Source organism: Macrobrachium nipponense, chromosome 15, assembly GCF_015104395.2.
Source record: "Macrobrachium nipponense isolate FS-2020 chromosome 15, ASM1510439v2, whole genome shotgun sequence".
Classification (NCBI taxonomy): domain Eukaryota; kingdom Metazoa; phylum Arthropoda; class Malacostraca; order Decapoda; family Palaemonidae; genus Macrobrachium; species Macrobrachium nipponense.
Genome location: NC_087208.1, coordinates 71,317,430 through 71,332,528, shown reverse-complemented (window position 1 = coordinate 71,332,528; position 15,099 = coordinate 71,317,430). Strand labels below are relative to the sequence as shown.

The 15,099-nt window shown below is 35.4% G+C and overlaps 1 protein-coding gene across 4 annotated transcripts in view; it reads right to left on the bottom strand.

Moving 5' to 3' along the window:
* Nucleotides 1-1,732: 1,732 nt before the first annotated feature.
* The window catches only part of LOC135195044 (uncharacterized), a 230,402-nt gene continuing 217,035 nt past the window's right edge, over nt 1,733-15,099 (bottom strand). For all 4 annotated transcript variants that reach the window (XM_064221367.1, XM_064221368.1, XM_064221370.1 and 1 more), the window contains 3 exons: nt 10,831-11,006; nt 9,821-10,021; nt 1,733-8,221 (listed from right to left, as the gene is read on the bottom strand). In XM_064221367.1, the coding sequence (XP_064077437.1) occupies nt 6,187-8,221; nt 9,821-10,021; nt 10,831-10,997 (2,403 nt within the window). In that variant the 5' untranslated portion in view covers nt 10,998-11,006 and the 3' untranslated portion in view covers nt 1,733-6,186. The remainder of the gene's footprint in view (nt 8,222-9,820; nt 10,022-10,830; nt 11,007-15,099) is intronic.

Sequence of the window (15,099 nt, the reverse complement as noted above, 5' to 3'; positions counted from 1 at the left end):
TAAATCATGTTTAAGGGAAATATCAAGTACTTTACGGGATGATTTACTTCTATTCTTAACAACGGGAAATGGATGAAAAGAAAAAAAAAAAAAAGCTGCGCCCAAACAGGGATGTAAAATATATTTAAATTATGCAAAGTATACTCCATTAACAGTCCATATGGAAGATTCTGAATTTGGCATATTAGCTTTCATTATCTCAATACCTAACGACTAATAATCACCTTGTTGGCATTGAAAAAAAAAAACGATTCTTCACTTCCATTTACTTTTCTCATCCCCTTACAGCCTTTATCCATCATGTATCATAACTTCAAGGTTATTTAAGAGCTCCAAGATGATAAAAAGCCCTTCAGTATTGATCTTTTAAATCAAATACGACAATGAATATTACTGAAAACAGGAAAAATAAACAATAACTGAAGACAGTAACCTTTGAGGCAAGCAATGGCACTTGCTTGCTTGATAATCACATTTGATTCTAGGTTATATACGCGGAAATACTACTCAGACAACTGAGAAATAGTTAACCTACTTTACTCGACCAATAATGAAATCAAAGCACTAAGTTATCCAGCGTCTAAAGGGTAACTTTTATAATAAACATCATTCCTGCCGAATAAAAAAGTGTAAAAATTTCTGTGAAATGCAAAACTGAATATTGTCTTTAATTATGTGGTCTAGGTAAACCAAGGAATCATAGAGATTATATATATATATATATATATATATATATATATATATATATATATATATATATATATATATATATATATATATATATATATATAATATATATATATATATATATATATATATATATTTATATATATATGTGAGATGCAATAAGTCAACTAACTTCAAAAGTTACCAGCAGAGAGAGAGAGAGAGAGAGAGAGAGAGAGAGAGAGAGAGAGAGAGAGAGAGAGAGAGAGAGAGAGAGAGAGAGAGAGAGAGAGAGAGAGAGAGAGAGAGAGAGAGAGAGGGAGTCTCCTGATCCATAAACTAACAATTCAAAATAGTTATTAGATGAACCATTTCTGGATAAATAAAAAGATCAAAGTAATGGGTCTGAAGTTGGCCTAAACCTCCACTTCCAATATAAAATGAATGAAGTACTATTACCCAAATTTCTTTCCTACAATATTCAGAAACTATAAGATAATACTGAAAGGATAAACTGCCACTGATGTTGCCATCAAGGCACAGAGAGATAGAAAACTGTATTCCAAGAATTTAAAGTTAAAATATTCATTACAACAATGGCTTACGTAATGAATTTGACTAAAAATATCTGAATGGATAACTAGTATCATGGGAAATATTTAAGTACAGTACTTAGGTATATGCACCAGCAGATGGTCTATATCATGAATAATGTGACTAAAATATACACTCGAGGTGGAATATTTATAACTTCATTTCGGAAAATGAGGAAAAATGCGACACCATGTAGTTCCATTAATGAAAAATGTAAAAACAAGTATAACATTTAGGACTGGTAGAACTATATTATCTCCTTTTCATATTGCTTACACAGCATTCTAGGGATTCATTCCAGCATTAGGCTTCAACTATATGTAAGGTACTGAAATGCAATATATATAATATATATATATATATATATCATATATATATATATATATATATATATATATATATATATATATATATATAATATATATATATATATCTATATATATATAATATATATATATATATATATATATATATATATATATATATATATATATATATATATATATATATACACACATATAGTACTATATGAAATTGTGAATAATGACAAATGAACAGCTATCTTCAAACTACATGAAAGGTTTACAAGTATGAGAACATCTCTTGAGAATGAAATCAAAAAGTAAACATGATCTGAACAATAACCTTGAGCTTAAGTGTTTCTGATAAAACAATGAAACTGCTCTTCACACCAATCAAAAGTTAGTTTCCAAAAAAATATAGCTTTTACACAACATTCAACAGTGAACCTAAAACTAAACTATATTCTTCCATGTCATCTTGTATCCATACATATGTATACATGCACTATTAATGAATGCATACATATGCAGATACATATTTATATATTTACACACACTATTCAATCACACAATCACTTGAGCAACACATTCAGAAGAACACGGCCTTGGATAATGAAGTGCATTGGAGTGTTCCAAGAAGGCAAGAAGAGCAAAATGCTGAGTTACATATTAGTTATGCCCAAAATTCTTCCAGTATTAAGATTAGGAAATTCTCCCTTGGTTTCAGAATACAAATCCTTTTACAGGGCACTCCAATGTGCTTATTATACTGAAAGCTGATATATTCTCCCTAGTCAGGATATATGACCTTTGTGGCAACAGTGCCGGTCAAATTTTCAATATTCAACACCAGTAAGACATTACAAGTACGTCTCCCACATACTTGTCAGACTGCTGTATGTAATTACAATACTAGGACCTGAAGACCCTTCTTCTTTTTCTAATGTACAACAAAATGATAATTCAAGGCTGGCTTTTCTAAGGCTTGTATTTCAGATTGCACATCCCAAGTCTAGATACCTCCTAGAAACATCATTATAATCTATGCAGCTGGCCGGGACAGTAAGAGTTTGTACTTTGTTGCTCCAATGAGGAGACTGTGCTCACCACTAAAAATAAATTTGCCTTAACTACCATCTGTTCCATCTACAAAATGTATGTGTATATGTGTGTGTGTGTGTGCATGTTAAGTCCACAAATTGACTTGATTGCAAACTACTGTAAAGTTTTGCAGCATAATATACTAATCAGATACAGCACAGCAACAAGAACACCAATTGCACATAAAGAGATTTTGAATTTATCCTTCCCCTTTGACAATTTTACCCCACCATCACTTTACCAAAAATTACCGTAAATAAATAGAAAAAATAACAAATGATAAAATAATGACGGACTCTCCTAAACTGTACACAAACAAAACTTATACAAACATAAAAATTCTTGACAACCTACTCGTACAACTATACTTACTGTGATCTTATGCTAACAGTAATCTTGCATTATTGACTGACATGCATATAACAACAGCTGACTGACGATCCTCCCACTACGACATGGGAACAGCTACGCTCCACAGCATGTCCAAAGCTAATTACCAGAAACTTAAAAGCTATCAGTGGATACCCTGTAGAATTTGTCAGTACATTAACAAGGTTAAGGCCATATCTTAATTCACCTGGTCATAACAATAACTGTGCTGTACAGCTTTGGCCAAATAGAAATGATCTCAACTTCTTTCAAAGTAACTGGAACACAGCAACTTACAGAGTATACAGTACGTATTTTAAATTTTTGGGACTGAGGAACATCTTTTAGTTCTCGTCCATTATAGTGATGGATGGGATTACTTCTATGATTAAACCAATGGGTTGAATTTTCATCCATCACTGCCATATACCTTATAGCCAATGGACTTATAAACAGCCAAAGCAATTATCTTCAAAACAATTTCACATTACACTTAAGGTTCTTAGAACCAAAACAGGGAAAACATTTTCATTCTATGTTATCATATAAAAATGTACAATCCAATAAACCTAAGACATAAAAACAACATAGCAAAAATTTTAACATAACAGTTTTTATATGCATTCCAATGCATTGAAATGAATGCAACACTTAAAGTTTGCATCACTGCTAAATCTGTGCCAGGTTACACCCGATAAATATCTATCCAAAGATAAAATAATCTTAACATTTAAAATAAAAAAAATCAGATTTTGAATTTCTTCATACAATAACTTTCCACAGCAAATAAAATTCACATATAGTTTGACTACTATAGCATTTACAACACCAGTTACCGCAAAACAAATAAACATAAAACAGTGCACATACGCATCTCCAAAGTTTACCCATCTCTTAATTCTATCTTGTAAATTGAAAATAATAAAGTGTTAAGAATTTGAATTTTCACAGATTCCTTCTATTCCATTTTGGTCTCACTATACAAACGCATCTGATGCAAACCCTCTGGAACAGGCTGGTTTTTACACAAGTGTGAAAGATTTCTGATTTCTAACCATTCCTTTCCTCCTACTGTTTAAATAACTGCATAAAAGAAACTTTTTGTCAGTAAATGCTTTGGGTAAATTTTGATAAAACATCCTTACCACTCAAATGAGAATGTTCAGCTTTTGCTTTGTTTATGCCACTGCATACTATCAAGTCATTTCATGATTTAAGAAAAACTAAATTTTTCCTTTAGAAATCTTAAAGTAACATTTGCAGAGTAGATACTGAAGAATCATTATGACATGTGAGTGTGAGGTAGCAGTAGGTAAATCAGTCATGTGTATCAAATGTGAACTGACACAAATTTTTACAGAAAAGGAACTTCTCAATACTCCTGGAATAAGTGTAAGGACATTCCCAATGTTAATGCTACCTTCTCTGTAACTTCAACTGAAATGATTAAAGTCAATGTAATTTCAATTTCATGATATATGCAGCTTAAGTATGCAGAATCATTAATCGTGAGTACATGGTTCTGTACTCGCATTTTCCCAAATGCTTGATAATTCTTTATTCTCTCCATTTCCATTCTCGACTGCCCATTTACTTTCAATTTTATAAATCTTGACAATAATCTTTCACATCTTTATAACGTAACCGTAACTTGTAACAAAACCCTCAAATTTGAAGGTTAGTTGGGTAGATTTTTTTCATACCTCATCAAGTCCCTCCATCAAGTGCTGATTACAATGTGCATAACTGTTACTAACTAGGCAGTTTAAACATGACTTACAGACATATTTACATACATAATCAATTACCCACTCAAGGTAATGAATATCATATAATGACCTTAACTCATAATAACCCAGGATAAAGAGCAATGCTGCAGTTTGAAAATTTCATGATATATCAAGTGTACTGTATATGTTATGCCTACCATCTCAAAATAGATAGAATTATCATTAATCAACATCATAAGGCTTATCATATCCCTGGTCATTTAATAGTTACCTACTATATCTTGCGTATGTGAAATCACAACTAAGTGTAAAGCATGCCACTGCTTTACTGCTTAACAGCTATAGTACATAATCTTTTGACAAGGAGTAGCCGATGCTTAGCTCCCCTACCATGACGGTAAGACACACATCATTTCTCGTGCAACGACACACTCTGGCTCATCTTCAATTGCAAACAACAGGGCAATCTTTTGACACATACTTCTACCCTGTCATTTCGGTACATAATTTTCCCAAATCTCCACCAAAACTCGAAAACTACTGTATCAAGTGGTTAACCAATACTACTGTACTTGTATCTGTGAGGACTTAGGTGCACGCAATAGCTAGAAAGCCACGTCAGAATGACTAATGTCAATATTATGAAGGAAAATGCAGTAACATGAAATACATACACCTAGATTTACTTTGTTCACTTCATTCGTTGTTTGCTAGTCTTTTAGTTTTTTCCTCTCGATGGGATCATACATTTAAGAAAATTGATACTATATATAATATGTATGTAGTTAGCCAATTAAACAGAAGTTAACTGCAGAATAATTTCACTTCTGAGCCCTTCTACACTTAAAAAGTACAGAAGGAACTATGTTTGCCCAAAACTGGATGCAGCTGCACTAAAAAGTTCAAATGACACCCTGCCCATTCTTTATGATTATTTTGATTATCACAATCTGGGCACTATCCCACAAAAAACACACTTATCACAAAACATCAATATATAATGCATATGATGTCACCAGCACACAGAAGAGCCACTGGGAAATTCGTGCTTAAAAATATACAGTGCTTTGAATTACATTCTGCTCAGATTATACTGACCTTTAGATTTTAGGCAAGCTTCACCATAATTTTCTAAAGGCAGATGATGAACTCTGAATAACCAGCACAGTAGAAGCTTATCAAAATCTGGACAATGAACTTATGTTTATTGATCACCACACTAAAAATATATCTGTAGATTGCACTTCATACACAATCCACAGACCACTTCATAGCTGCAGTTACTGTCCTTGACAGTGCCTACTGATATGCTGTGCTGAACTTCCTGCAGCCATATATGCCGTGCGCAGGTTACATTTGTATGCATTTCTTCTTTTCTCATAACAACTGAATTCCCATAGTCACTACAAAATGCACTACCCAATTTACTCTGGCTTGATGGAGTATGAGCACAATTTTCTTTGCAGTTCATCTAAAAGATGAGCAGGAATTATCTCTTTAAGATTACTGACATTGTCTAAGTTTTCGAAATTGGAAAAATACCCAAGTAACTGAGTCAAAACTTCAATCTCTACATCTGTCAACTCCTCAGTAAAGATCTCTGTTAGGGGAGACTGAGAACTTTCAGGAGATGAATTTGATGCGTCCGAGTAAGGGGATGGAGCAGCCAATGGTGAGGCTAATGGCCTGTCAGGTACTGGCATCATATTTGTCTGTTGCACTGGCATGGGCGAGGTTGAAACAGTGGAAGGTGGTGTGTAAGGTGCTACAGGAGACATTTGAGTTACCTGAGATGGCATGAGCATATCTGTAGAGTTGAGAGGAGCTTGCTGTGATGCTACAGGATGTGGGGACAGTCTTGAAGTCTGTGCAAGTAAAGGTGAAGGAGGAAGCAAATCACAAGAATCTGTGGAATCCATTGGAGAGGTTGGATAATCTATTCCAGGAGACAGACCAGGTGATGGCACACAATGTTGTTGCTGATGGTGGTGATGATGTGATACAGGGAAGTGTTCTTTAGTTTGAGGTAGTGGATGATTTTGATGGAACTGCTGATGGGGTTGGGTGAATGGATTATGAAGGCCGATTGTATTCTGATGAACATTCATGGGTCTAGGACTATCTGGAACTGTTGGTGTTAGGTTTGGTAAGTCTGGCGTCAGACTTGATAAGTCCTGGGATTCAAAATCTTCATCAATTTTTTCCTGTTTGACTTCAACAAGACGGCGTTTTGATCCCTTCTGCTTTACTTGATGCTGTGACCCCTTGGCTATGGAACGAGGCATGGATGGAAGAGAGACATTGGAATTGTTGCCTGATCCAACTTTTTTGATAATCTGCAAAATAAATGGGAGCAACGAAGGCACTCGTAAATGGAGTGAGGAACCCTGCATTTGCTCCATTACTTTTTTCATTATTTTTTGATAAATGTGATCTCTTTTACCACCAGTAGCTTCTAAACGAGCTCGTTTCAGAGCTGTTGGAGTTGTGAGGGGGTCACCATTATCAATAGCTTCCTCCTTAATCTCTATATCTGGAACTTCTTGACGTCCTACAGTTGTTGGTTCCTCTTGGTTGGTTTCCATTGGTGAAGAGCCAATACTATTAGATGGTCCTCCTCCTGGTTTCAAAAATGAAGAGACACCAGGCAAATTTGATGCCATGCCCTGCTGGATACGAATCTGCCCCGTAAGTTCAGCTAATTCTCTGATATCAGCTAAGGATACAATAACCTTTGGAAACATGAGTGCAGACTTCTCTCTGTATTTCCACTTAACGTATCGATGCAAAATGTTTGTGTAACGGTCCTGCAACTGCTGAATTGTGTCCTTAGCTTCAAGGCCCATTAATTCTGGTGTGTAAAGAGCCACTAAAATGAGTATCATACCCATAGTTTCATCTGGGCATACCTGCTGAAACTTACGAAAGAACTGCTTTACCCTGTTCATCATATCAGGAGGTACTAGCTTCCCAACATTTTGAGTAGTCACGTTTTGTGGTATAAAACCTGTCCTCGATATTGCTCGACCTGGCCACTTCCCACTATCGGCATCAAATACAACAGAACCCATTATTATACCAGCAGATGTAATGGCTGTCTTCAATAAAAGTGCTTGGTCGCTGTTTGGAAGCTCGGTGAATTCGCGGAACAGGGAGAAGAAGTAAGCCATCCTTCGATAAAATGTCATCCACGGTGACATAACCCCACTTGCTCCCTCGTCCTGGCAGCTATCCTCATACGGGACATCCTGGTAAGCCTTCTTATAAAGAGATTTTATTATGGAAATCTCTGTCTGTGCTTCCTCAGGTAAGGAGTATTTGTCCAACTCCTGGAGCTCGCACTGTTTTCTGAGCTCATCTTTATGTTTCTTTTCTTGTCTCTGCTGCATCATCTTACGTCTCTCGTCTTCCGTCATAACCCATCCTTTCTCCATGCCTATCAACAGACACTTGTTGAATCTGAAAAATTTAATGCAGTTTTCAGAATTTAGATAAAATTCATCAATCAGATAAAGAATGAGCTGTGAGGAAAACTTATGTATATATAAGTTTTTTTTAAAAACTAAGTGCCAAACAGTACTTTAATTTGAAATTACAATAATTGTGTCTCTCATATGTAAAGAAGATTCTCTATCAGTTTTCATTCTTTAAAGGCTATCGAGTTGCTTATCCTGATTAATGCCTTAAAAGTCTGTGGTAAAATAATGAAATGATAAAACAAAACTTCTTTACCTAACCTAGCACAGAAGACAACACTAAATGTAATAGATGTTATTATTTTATATGGAAAGTAGACGTTGCCATTCTATAAAGAAAAAAGTTAATTTGTATTGAACTCATAAATGATGCAATAAAATACGAGTTTTCAAAGGAGTTTTGAAATATTTAAGGCCAATACCTGATGTAAAGGCATAAATTTGAAGGGTACAGAATTTCCATTTTCAAATCCTTGACTGACACTTGGGTGCTTAAGGATAATGCTGTATAAGCACTGCTTTCAAACATATTGTTCTGTTCCAAGAACTATCATAATTAGAGAAAATTACCAACCCTTCCTGGGGCATGGTTTGATAAACATGTCAAGATTTCAATATATGGTAACAAATGGCCTCAACTGTCACGTATGTAGGTTTCACTGTCAGGAATCTTAACATAAAGAGATTTGATAAACTGGTGAGGAGATACAGGTAATTATAAACTAAGCTGGATGGGATAACTCAGCCTCATCTTAGCTGCTACAAGATGAAACCTACTTTTGGACACCATGTAAAGAAAATTATGTTGCAATTAGTGTTAAAAAAAATCTTGAAGTTACTGTTCCACCAATTAATGATCTGGCTCTTGTCAGCATTGTAGGCCATAAACCCACCCACCCAAAAATATGTACATAAATGGGCTGAGCAAATAAAAAGTGCAAGATTGCAGAATATATAACAAATCCCAAAAACTAAGCAAAAATAGAACCAGAAATGTCCATATGTCCAGTGTGATGTATATCTGCAACTAGTGCTTCCACAGGAATACCCGTTGCTAAATCAAAGGCTGCTCCTAAAAATTATCATCATCGCGATAAAACAAAATTTTAGAAAACTTGCAATGTACAAACAAAAAGACGGATCATTTTTTAGCAAGGCCCATAAGCGAAAAGACACCACTACACCACAGCGAAGTTACCCCATAATTTTTTTATTGTACATTAAATTTTGCTTGGGACAAGCTAGACCTGTATCTTATTTTACTGGCTTTTGAATAAAAATTCTTTTTATGTTGCAAGCTGGACTTGCCTTCTTTTTGCATTTCAATATGCTTCTTAATATTACTACCAACCTATGTCTGGACTTGACCCATTTATTTTCATGTCTATGACTTTATCGTGTAAAGTCTGCATATCTATTACTGACAACTATTAAACTTGCCTTATGTTATCGCCATATAAGTATTAAATTGCTTTGGCGAATTATCTGCTCATTTCATGAATTTGTATCAATGACAAAAAATATATTATACTATACTATAAATAAAATAGGACTATAGGAAATAGACCAAGTTAAAAGTCACCTGCAAAACTGGCATGCTTTCCTCGACGACACAGCAATCACACACTTCTTATCGTAGGGGCAGGTGAACCCTTTGTAGGCGTTGTTCTGCACAGACCTCCTGAAGAAGGCCTTGCACGAGTCGCAGGAGAGGCCACCGAAGTGCATGGACTTTGCCACGTCCCCGCAAACCCCACAGGCCTTCGAGCCCGACCTGCCAGGACTATGCAAACAGATGCTGAGTTGTTATACCACATTCAGAATGAATACAAGCAGATATTTATTTTTATTAAACATCAATTATTAGAAATTTATGAAGCTCAAAGTAAAATGATCTTATTCGTATTGAGTGCAATCTAACTAAGTTTCAAAAAGTCTCTGATATGGACATTTTAAAAATGAATCAAATTTAAGTAAAGGTAAAAGTAATGCAATCTAACTAAGTTTCAAAAAGTCTCTGATATGGACATTTTAAAAATGAATCAAATTTAAGTAAAGGTAAAAGTAAGAGGTAAATTAGGAAAGTAAATGAACTGTGCCATGAATTATGATGCTAAAAAGGGATTACATCTCCCAGTTTTGGTTTATGTCAAAAGTGGCAACGCAAAAATAAAGGTCATCAATATAAGCTTGATGAAGTAGAGTATATACATAAAAGAAAATGAAAATGATGCGTGAAAAGTGTTAAATCACAAAAAAGGAATATAAATTTAACATTAACAGTTAAATATGAATGAAAACATTAATTCTAGAATGAAATTGATTGTCATTTATTAATGAAAATCTTAAACGTGAATAAATCTGAAAGAGTTCTCGATAGTGATAATTCATTCAAATAAACTTATGTTAAAGAAAATGAACAGGATTTATTACAATATCAAATGTCTCTCTCTCTCTCTCTCTCTCTCTCTCTCTCTCTCTCTCTCTCTCTCTCTCTCTCTCTCTCTCTTTTTCCCCTGAATGGCCAACCCATCAGAGGCATAAACATGCATACACACCCGGTACACTCCGCAACAAAAGTCCTCCCCTTACCTAGCAGGTGAGGTCGGAGAATCACTGGAGACAGGTGAAGGTGGGGATTTTGGGGAGTTTAGCTTGAGGGGATGGGCTGAAGCAGAGGCGGGCTGGGACAACCCACCCCTTCCAACGCCCAGACCACCACCAAAGGCTCCGCCGCCGCCCACCATCATTGCGGTCATTACTCACGCCTGTGGAGAAAGAGGATCAGGTACTTATTTGTTCTCAACAGTCATCATGACTACTAGGGAAATGGTACTAATGATAAATGGTACTAATGATGATCAGAACTTACACCACTGACTGTAATATAATATATCAATGTTATTAGCAATATTAATCCTGAAGAAAATAACAGTTCAAGGGCAACAACATTGCTTCTTCTGCTACTGAGTATCGGAGGATTAATGAAACTAGAACAATGGGAGCCAAGTAGCGTATCCTCCCAACGGATGTCAGCCTAAGTCGAATTTACTAACATAACCACATAACCACGATGGATTTCAGCCAGCTACTCACTATGCAATTCATCAGGGATCGAATCCTGGCTTTCGTGTCGGTGATAGCCTAAAAAAAAAAAAATATTTGGCCAATAAACTCCTAGTTCAGGGACCGTACCACAATGGAAAAAGAGACGCAGGTCCTTGAAATGTAGGTGACCCGTCTCGGGATTTGACATCGGTCAGCAGCTACCACTGATGGGAGATGACAACTCATAAATCAACATAGAAATATCAAGGGGAGAAGGCCATTAGATGAATCCCTTCTTCGTTCGATGTAGGAGTACAAAAGAATAGATCGGCTCGGTGAAAATACTCTCGAAGGGAACGCGACTTCATCCGATCACAACGCGGAAGGGAAACTCTTGATTGGCTCCTCACTTGAGACTAGGCCGTTACTCTACTCCTCACTTTTCCTCCTCATAATCTGAATTTTACGTTATCAGTTCGAAATTATTCCCTCAACATTTTATGTTTGTCTGAAGAAAAGAAAAGATATATATACACATACATACATATATGTGTGTTGTGTATTGTGGAGTAGGACTCGTTTTAAGAGCACCAGTTCAACTCTGCATGAGTGTATGTATAATAAGTATACAGGTATCGGATATACTGTATGTATGTATGTACATATATTGTGTGTTTGTGTGGGTGTAAATCCAAATGTGTTGCGTGATAAATTGTCAATTTCTCACGTGATATATTTTGTATATAATTAAATATTACTTCACAAATACCCCCACTAACATCGAACTCACTTTACAACCAAAGAGAACGATATATGATAAGCACACCTGACCTCCTCAAGGTTCAAACATATGCTTTGCTGGGTATATATGTGATTGACAGTGGCATCTCTATTCAGCTAACATGAGAGAGAACTAATTACCACTCTGTGGTGCCTACACACTCCAGTCGCATTCAAGTTCTGTTCTTGGAATCGAGATCAATCCATATCCACCATGATCGATGATTGCTGTGTCTGTTACACGCAGTTATAAATATACAAGAATCCTTGTTAATTCAACTGAAATACTCGTAAGTAGCCTCAAACAACCCATTAACAGCGAATTCACTATACTTTGGGAATAACTCACATCAAAAGGGTTAACATGTGAGTGGCATTGACATTATCCATTCAAGAGATACACATACACACACAAGTATACACACACACACATATGTATATATATATATATATATTATAGATAATATATATCTATATATATATATATATATATATATATATATATATATATCACTGCCGTAGACAACTCCACACGTACATAGGTGATCTAACAACTTAACATAATTATGAAAATTCAGCTCAATTAAGCTGTTAGCATAATTATTTACGAGTCCGCCTCCTCATTACGTTGAGGATTCATAAATTACAAATCGCGTAATTTAACGTGAAAAATACCTCGTAATTAACTCTGGCAGTTCATTAACTTTCTGATTACACAGCAAAGGCATGACTGACGTTTAATATGACGGGACGGAAATTCTGTAGAGCAAAATAGCATCCCAAAAAAGTAATGATCAACGACGAAGTTTGAAAACAAAGTAAATTACTTGGTTTATTACTTTACCGGAAATTTCGCCGTTAATATCTCTCTCGCTATTAATATTTCAACGCTTTATTTATACGTTTAGGTCATCTACAGTGATTGCAAGATGAAAATGATATTATTCCAGTGGTTTTCCATAAGTTTTGTTGGTTATAGTTTTCATTCTCACTCTCTTTATAGAGCTGGAATCTCTGCAATGAAAGTCTGAACACAGAGCACATGGTGTACTTTACTAGTTTTATGAATAAAGCGCTATTATCGGGGAGTAAGCCTGCAAAGCACTATGTTGTTGTTGCTGGGGTGGGGGAGGTAGAGAGAAGCCCTACGGAAGAGCCTGGAAAGGTCTGGAAAAGGTATTTTGCGTCGAGTTAAAGATACAGGAATTTTACGATAGGATATCTGTGATTTATTTATAAGAATGAAAATGTAAAAAACAAATACTGTTCGTGTTAACCAGTACAGAAAAATGATTTCTAATAAAATATATCGTATCTATTTCCATTTTCGTTGGCGAAACAAGGCTCTATTTGACCATAGATTTTAGCACATTTCAATTTATTTGGTGTACTGAATTTAGGCTATGCTTCTATTCGATTATTTTGCACTTCCTCTTATAACTGTGAATATATGAACTTGTTTAATTTGTGTCCTTTTTATTTGAACCTTGTATGAGTATTAATTACAAAGACCACTTCGCCTTAAGTTAGGAACATAATGTTTACAACTTATGGTTTACATATTTCAAGTTTTTCGAAAATTTTGTAAAAAAATACTATTTAGAATTTTACGATCCGTTCATATGCGCCTAAATGTATAAACTTTCAAGAATTCTACGTTTCACATATTCTCAAGGTTTTAGTTGATTTTGTAACATTTTGCTGCATTTGAAGTCACTGAAAATAAATCAAAATAATCTAGTTTTACAGCCTATATTATACTTGAATTAAATCTGATCTTAAAGTCATTTTACACACTTACTCACATTTGACTCTTAAAACAGGATGGCAAACTTATTTCTGTGGTCTCAAAATTTGGTTTTTTATAATTTCCAAATTTAAAGTAAACGTTATGCGATCTTGATTTATGACCTAAAGTCACACTAAAAATATACTGAATGAAATATTTTAAGTTCTCTGAATAATTTTGAGGTTAATCTTTTTGTTAGCCAGTGAGTTCCAAGAACCCCTGAAACAATTTCTCATATCCCAGGGACCCTTATCTACATTCCACACACACACACGCAAACAAACACACACGGACACACACACACACACACATAACTAAGAAATCTTTCAATATACATCAGATAAAATCCATCATTACGTCGCAAGAAAGTTCGCATTACCCAGCCATTATGTGTGTGATTATGAAAGTACGATATTCGAATAGAGACTGAAAATTAAAGTTTATAACACCGAAAGGCTGAAACCTGGGGAAAGATAACATCGCTCTAACTTTCCATTCCAAATTCCATTCCTGAAGAGGTAACCATAAATAGAGGAGAACTACTCTGCCAATGCCACTCTATCTGTGATAATTAATCCCTAACTTTCCCGATTCGATTAACGAACTTTATTAACAAAGTTTCTTCTCTGGTTATGAGAAAAAAAGGAGGCGCGGTGCGAGGGGCTAAATAGCGTTTAATCCCAAAGGAAGCCTATTACAAGTATATAAGAAACCGTGGCCTCCCTCCCTCTCTCACACACACACACACACACACACACACACACACACACACACACACACACATATATATATATATATATATATATATATATAATATATATATATATACTATATACACATATATACAGACGGTGAAAGACAGAGAGGCGTGGCCTCTCGATTCTCTGCAAGTACTGTAGGATGAAGTTGCTAGCTCTATGGGCTACTACAACCTTGCTTTAACCCACCACAGTTGATTAACTCTCATATGAATAATTCACAACTAGGGTCCAATCTCGCTGGTCAGGAAAGCATCCTAGCCACTGATTTTCGAAGACTCGTGCTTCTGCTGTTCTAAATAGTAAATTGCATGCCTGACTGTTGTTAGACTATGGTGGGTCGGTAACAACCGTGGGGAAAAGACACGGGGCTCGCAACCTCATTTCAAAAAGTGGCTGAAAAACCAGAGATACACCTGTGGAGGTAGCCCTCCCTCTGAAGGGAAGAGGCTACTGAATTGGGAGGTAGAGTGTGTGTATGTATGT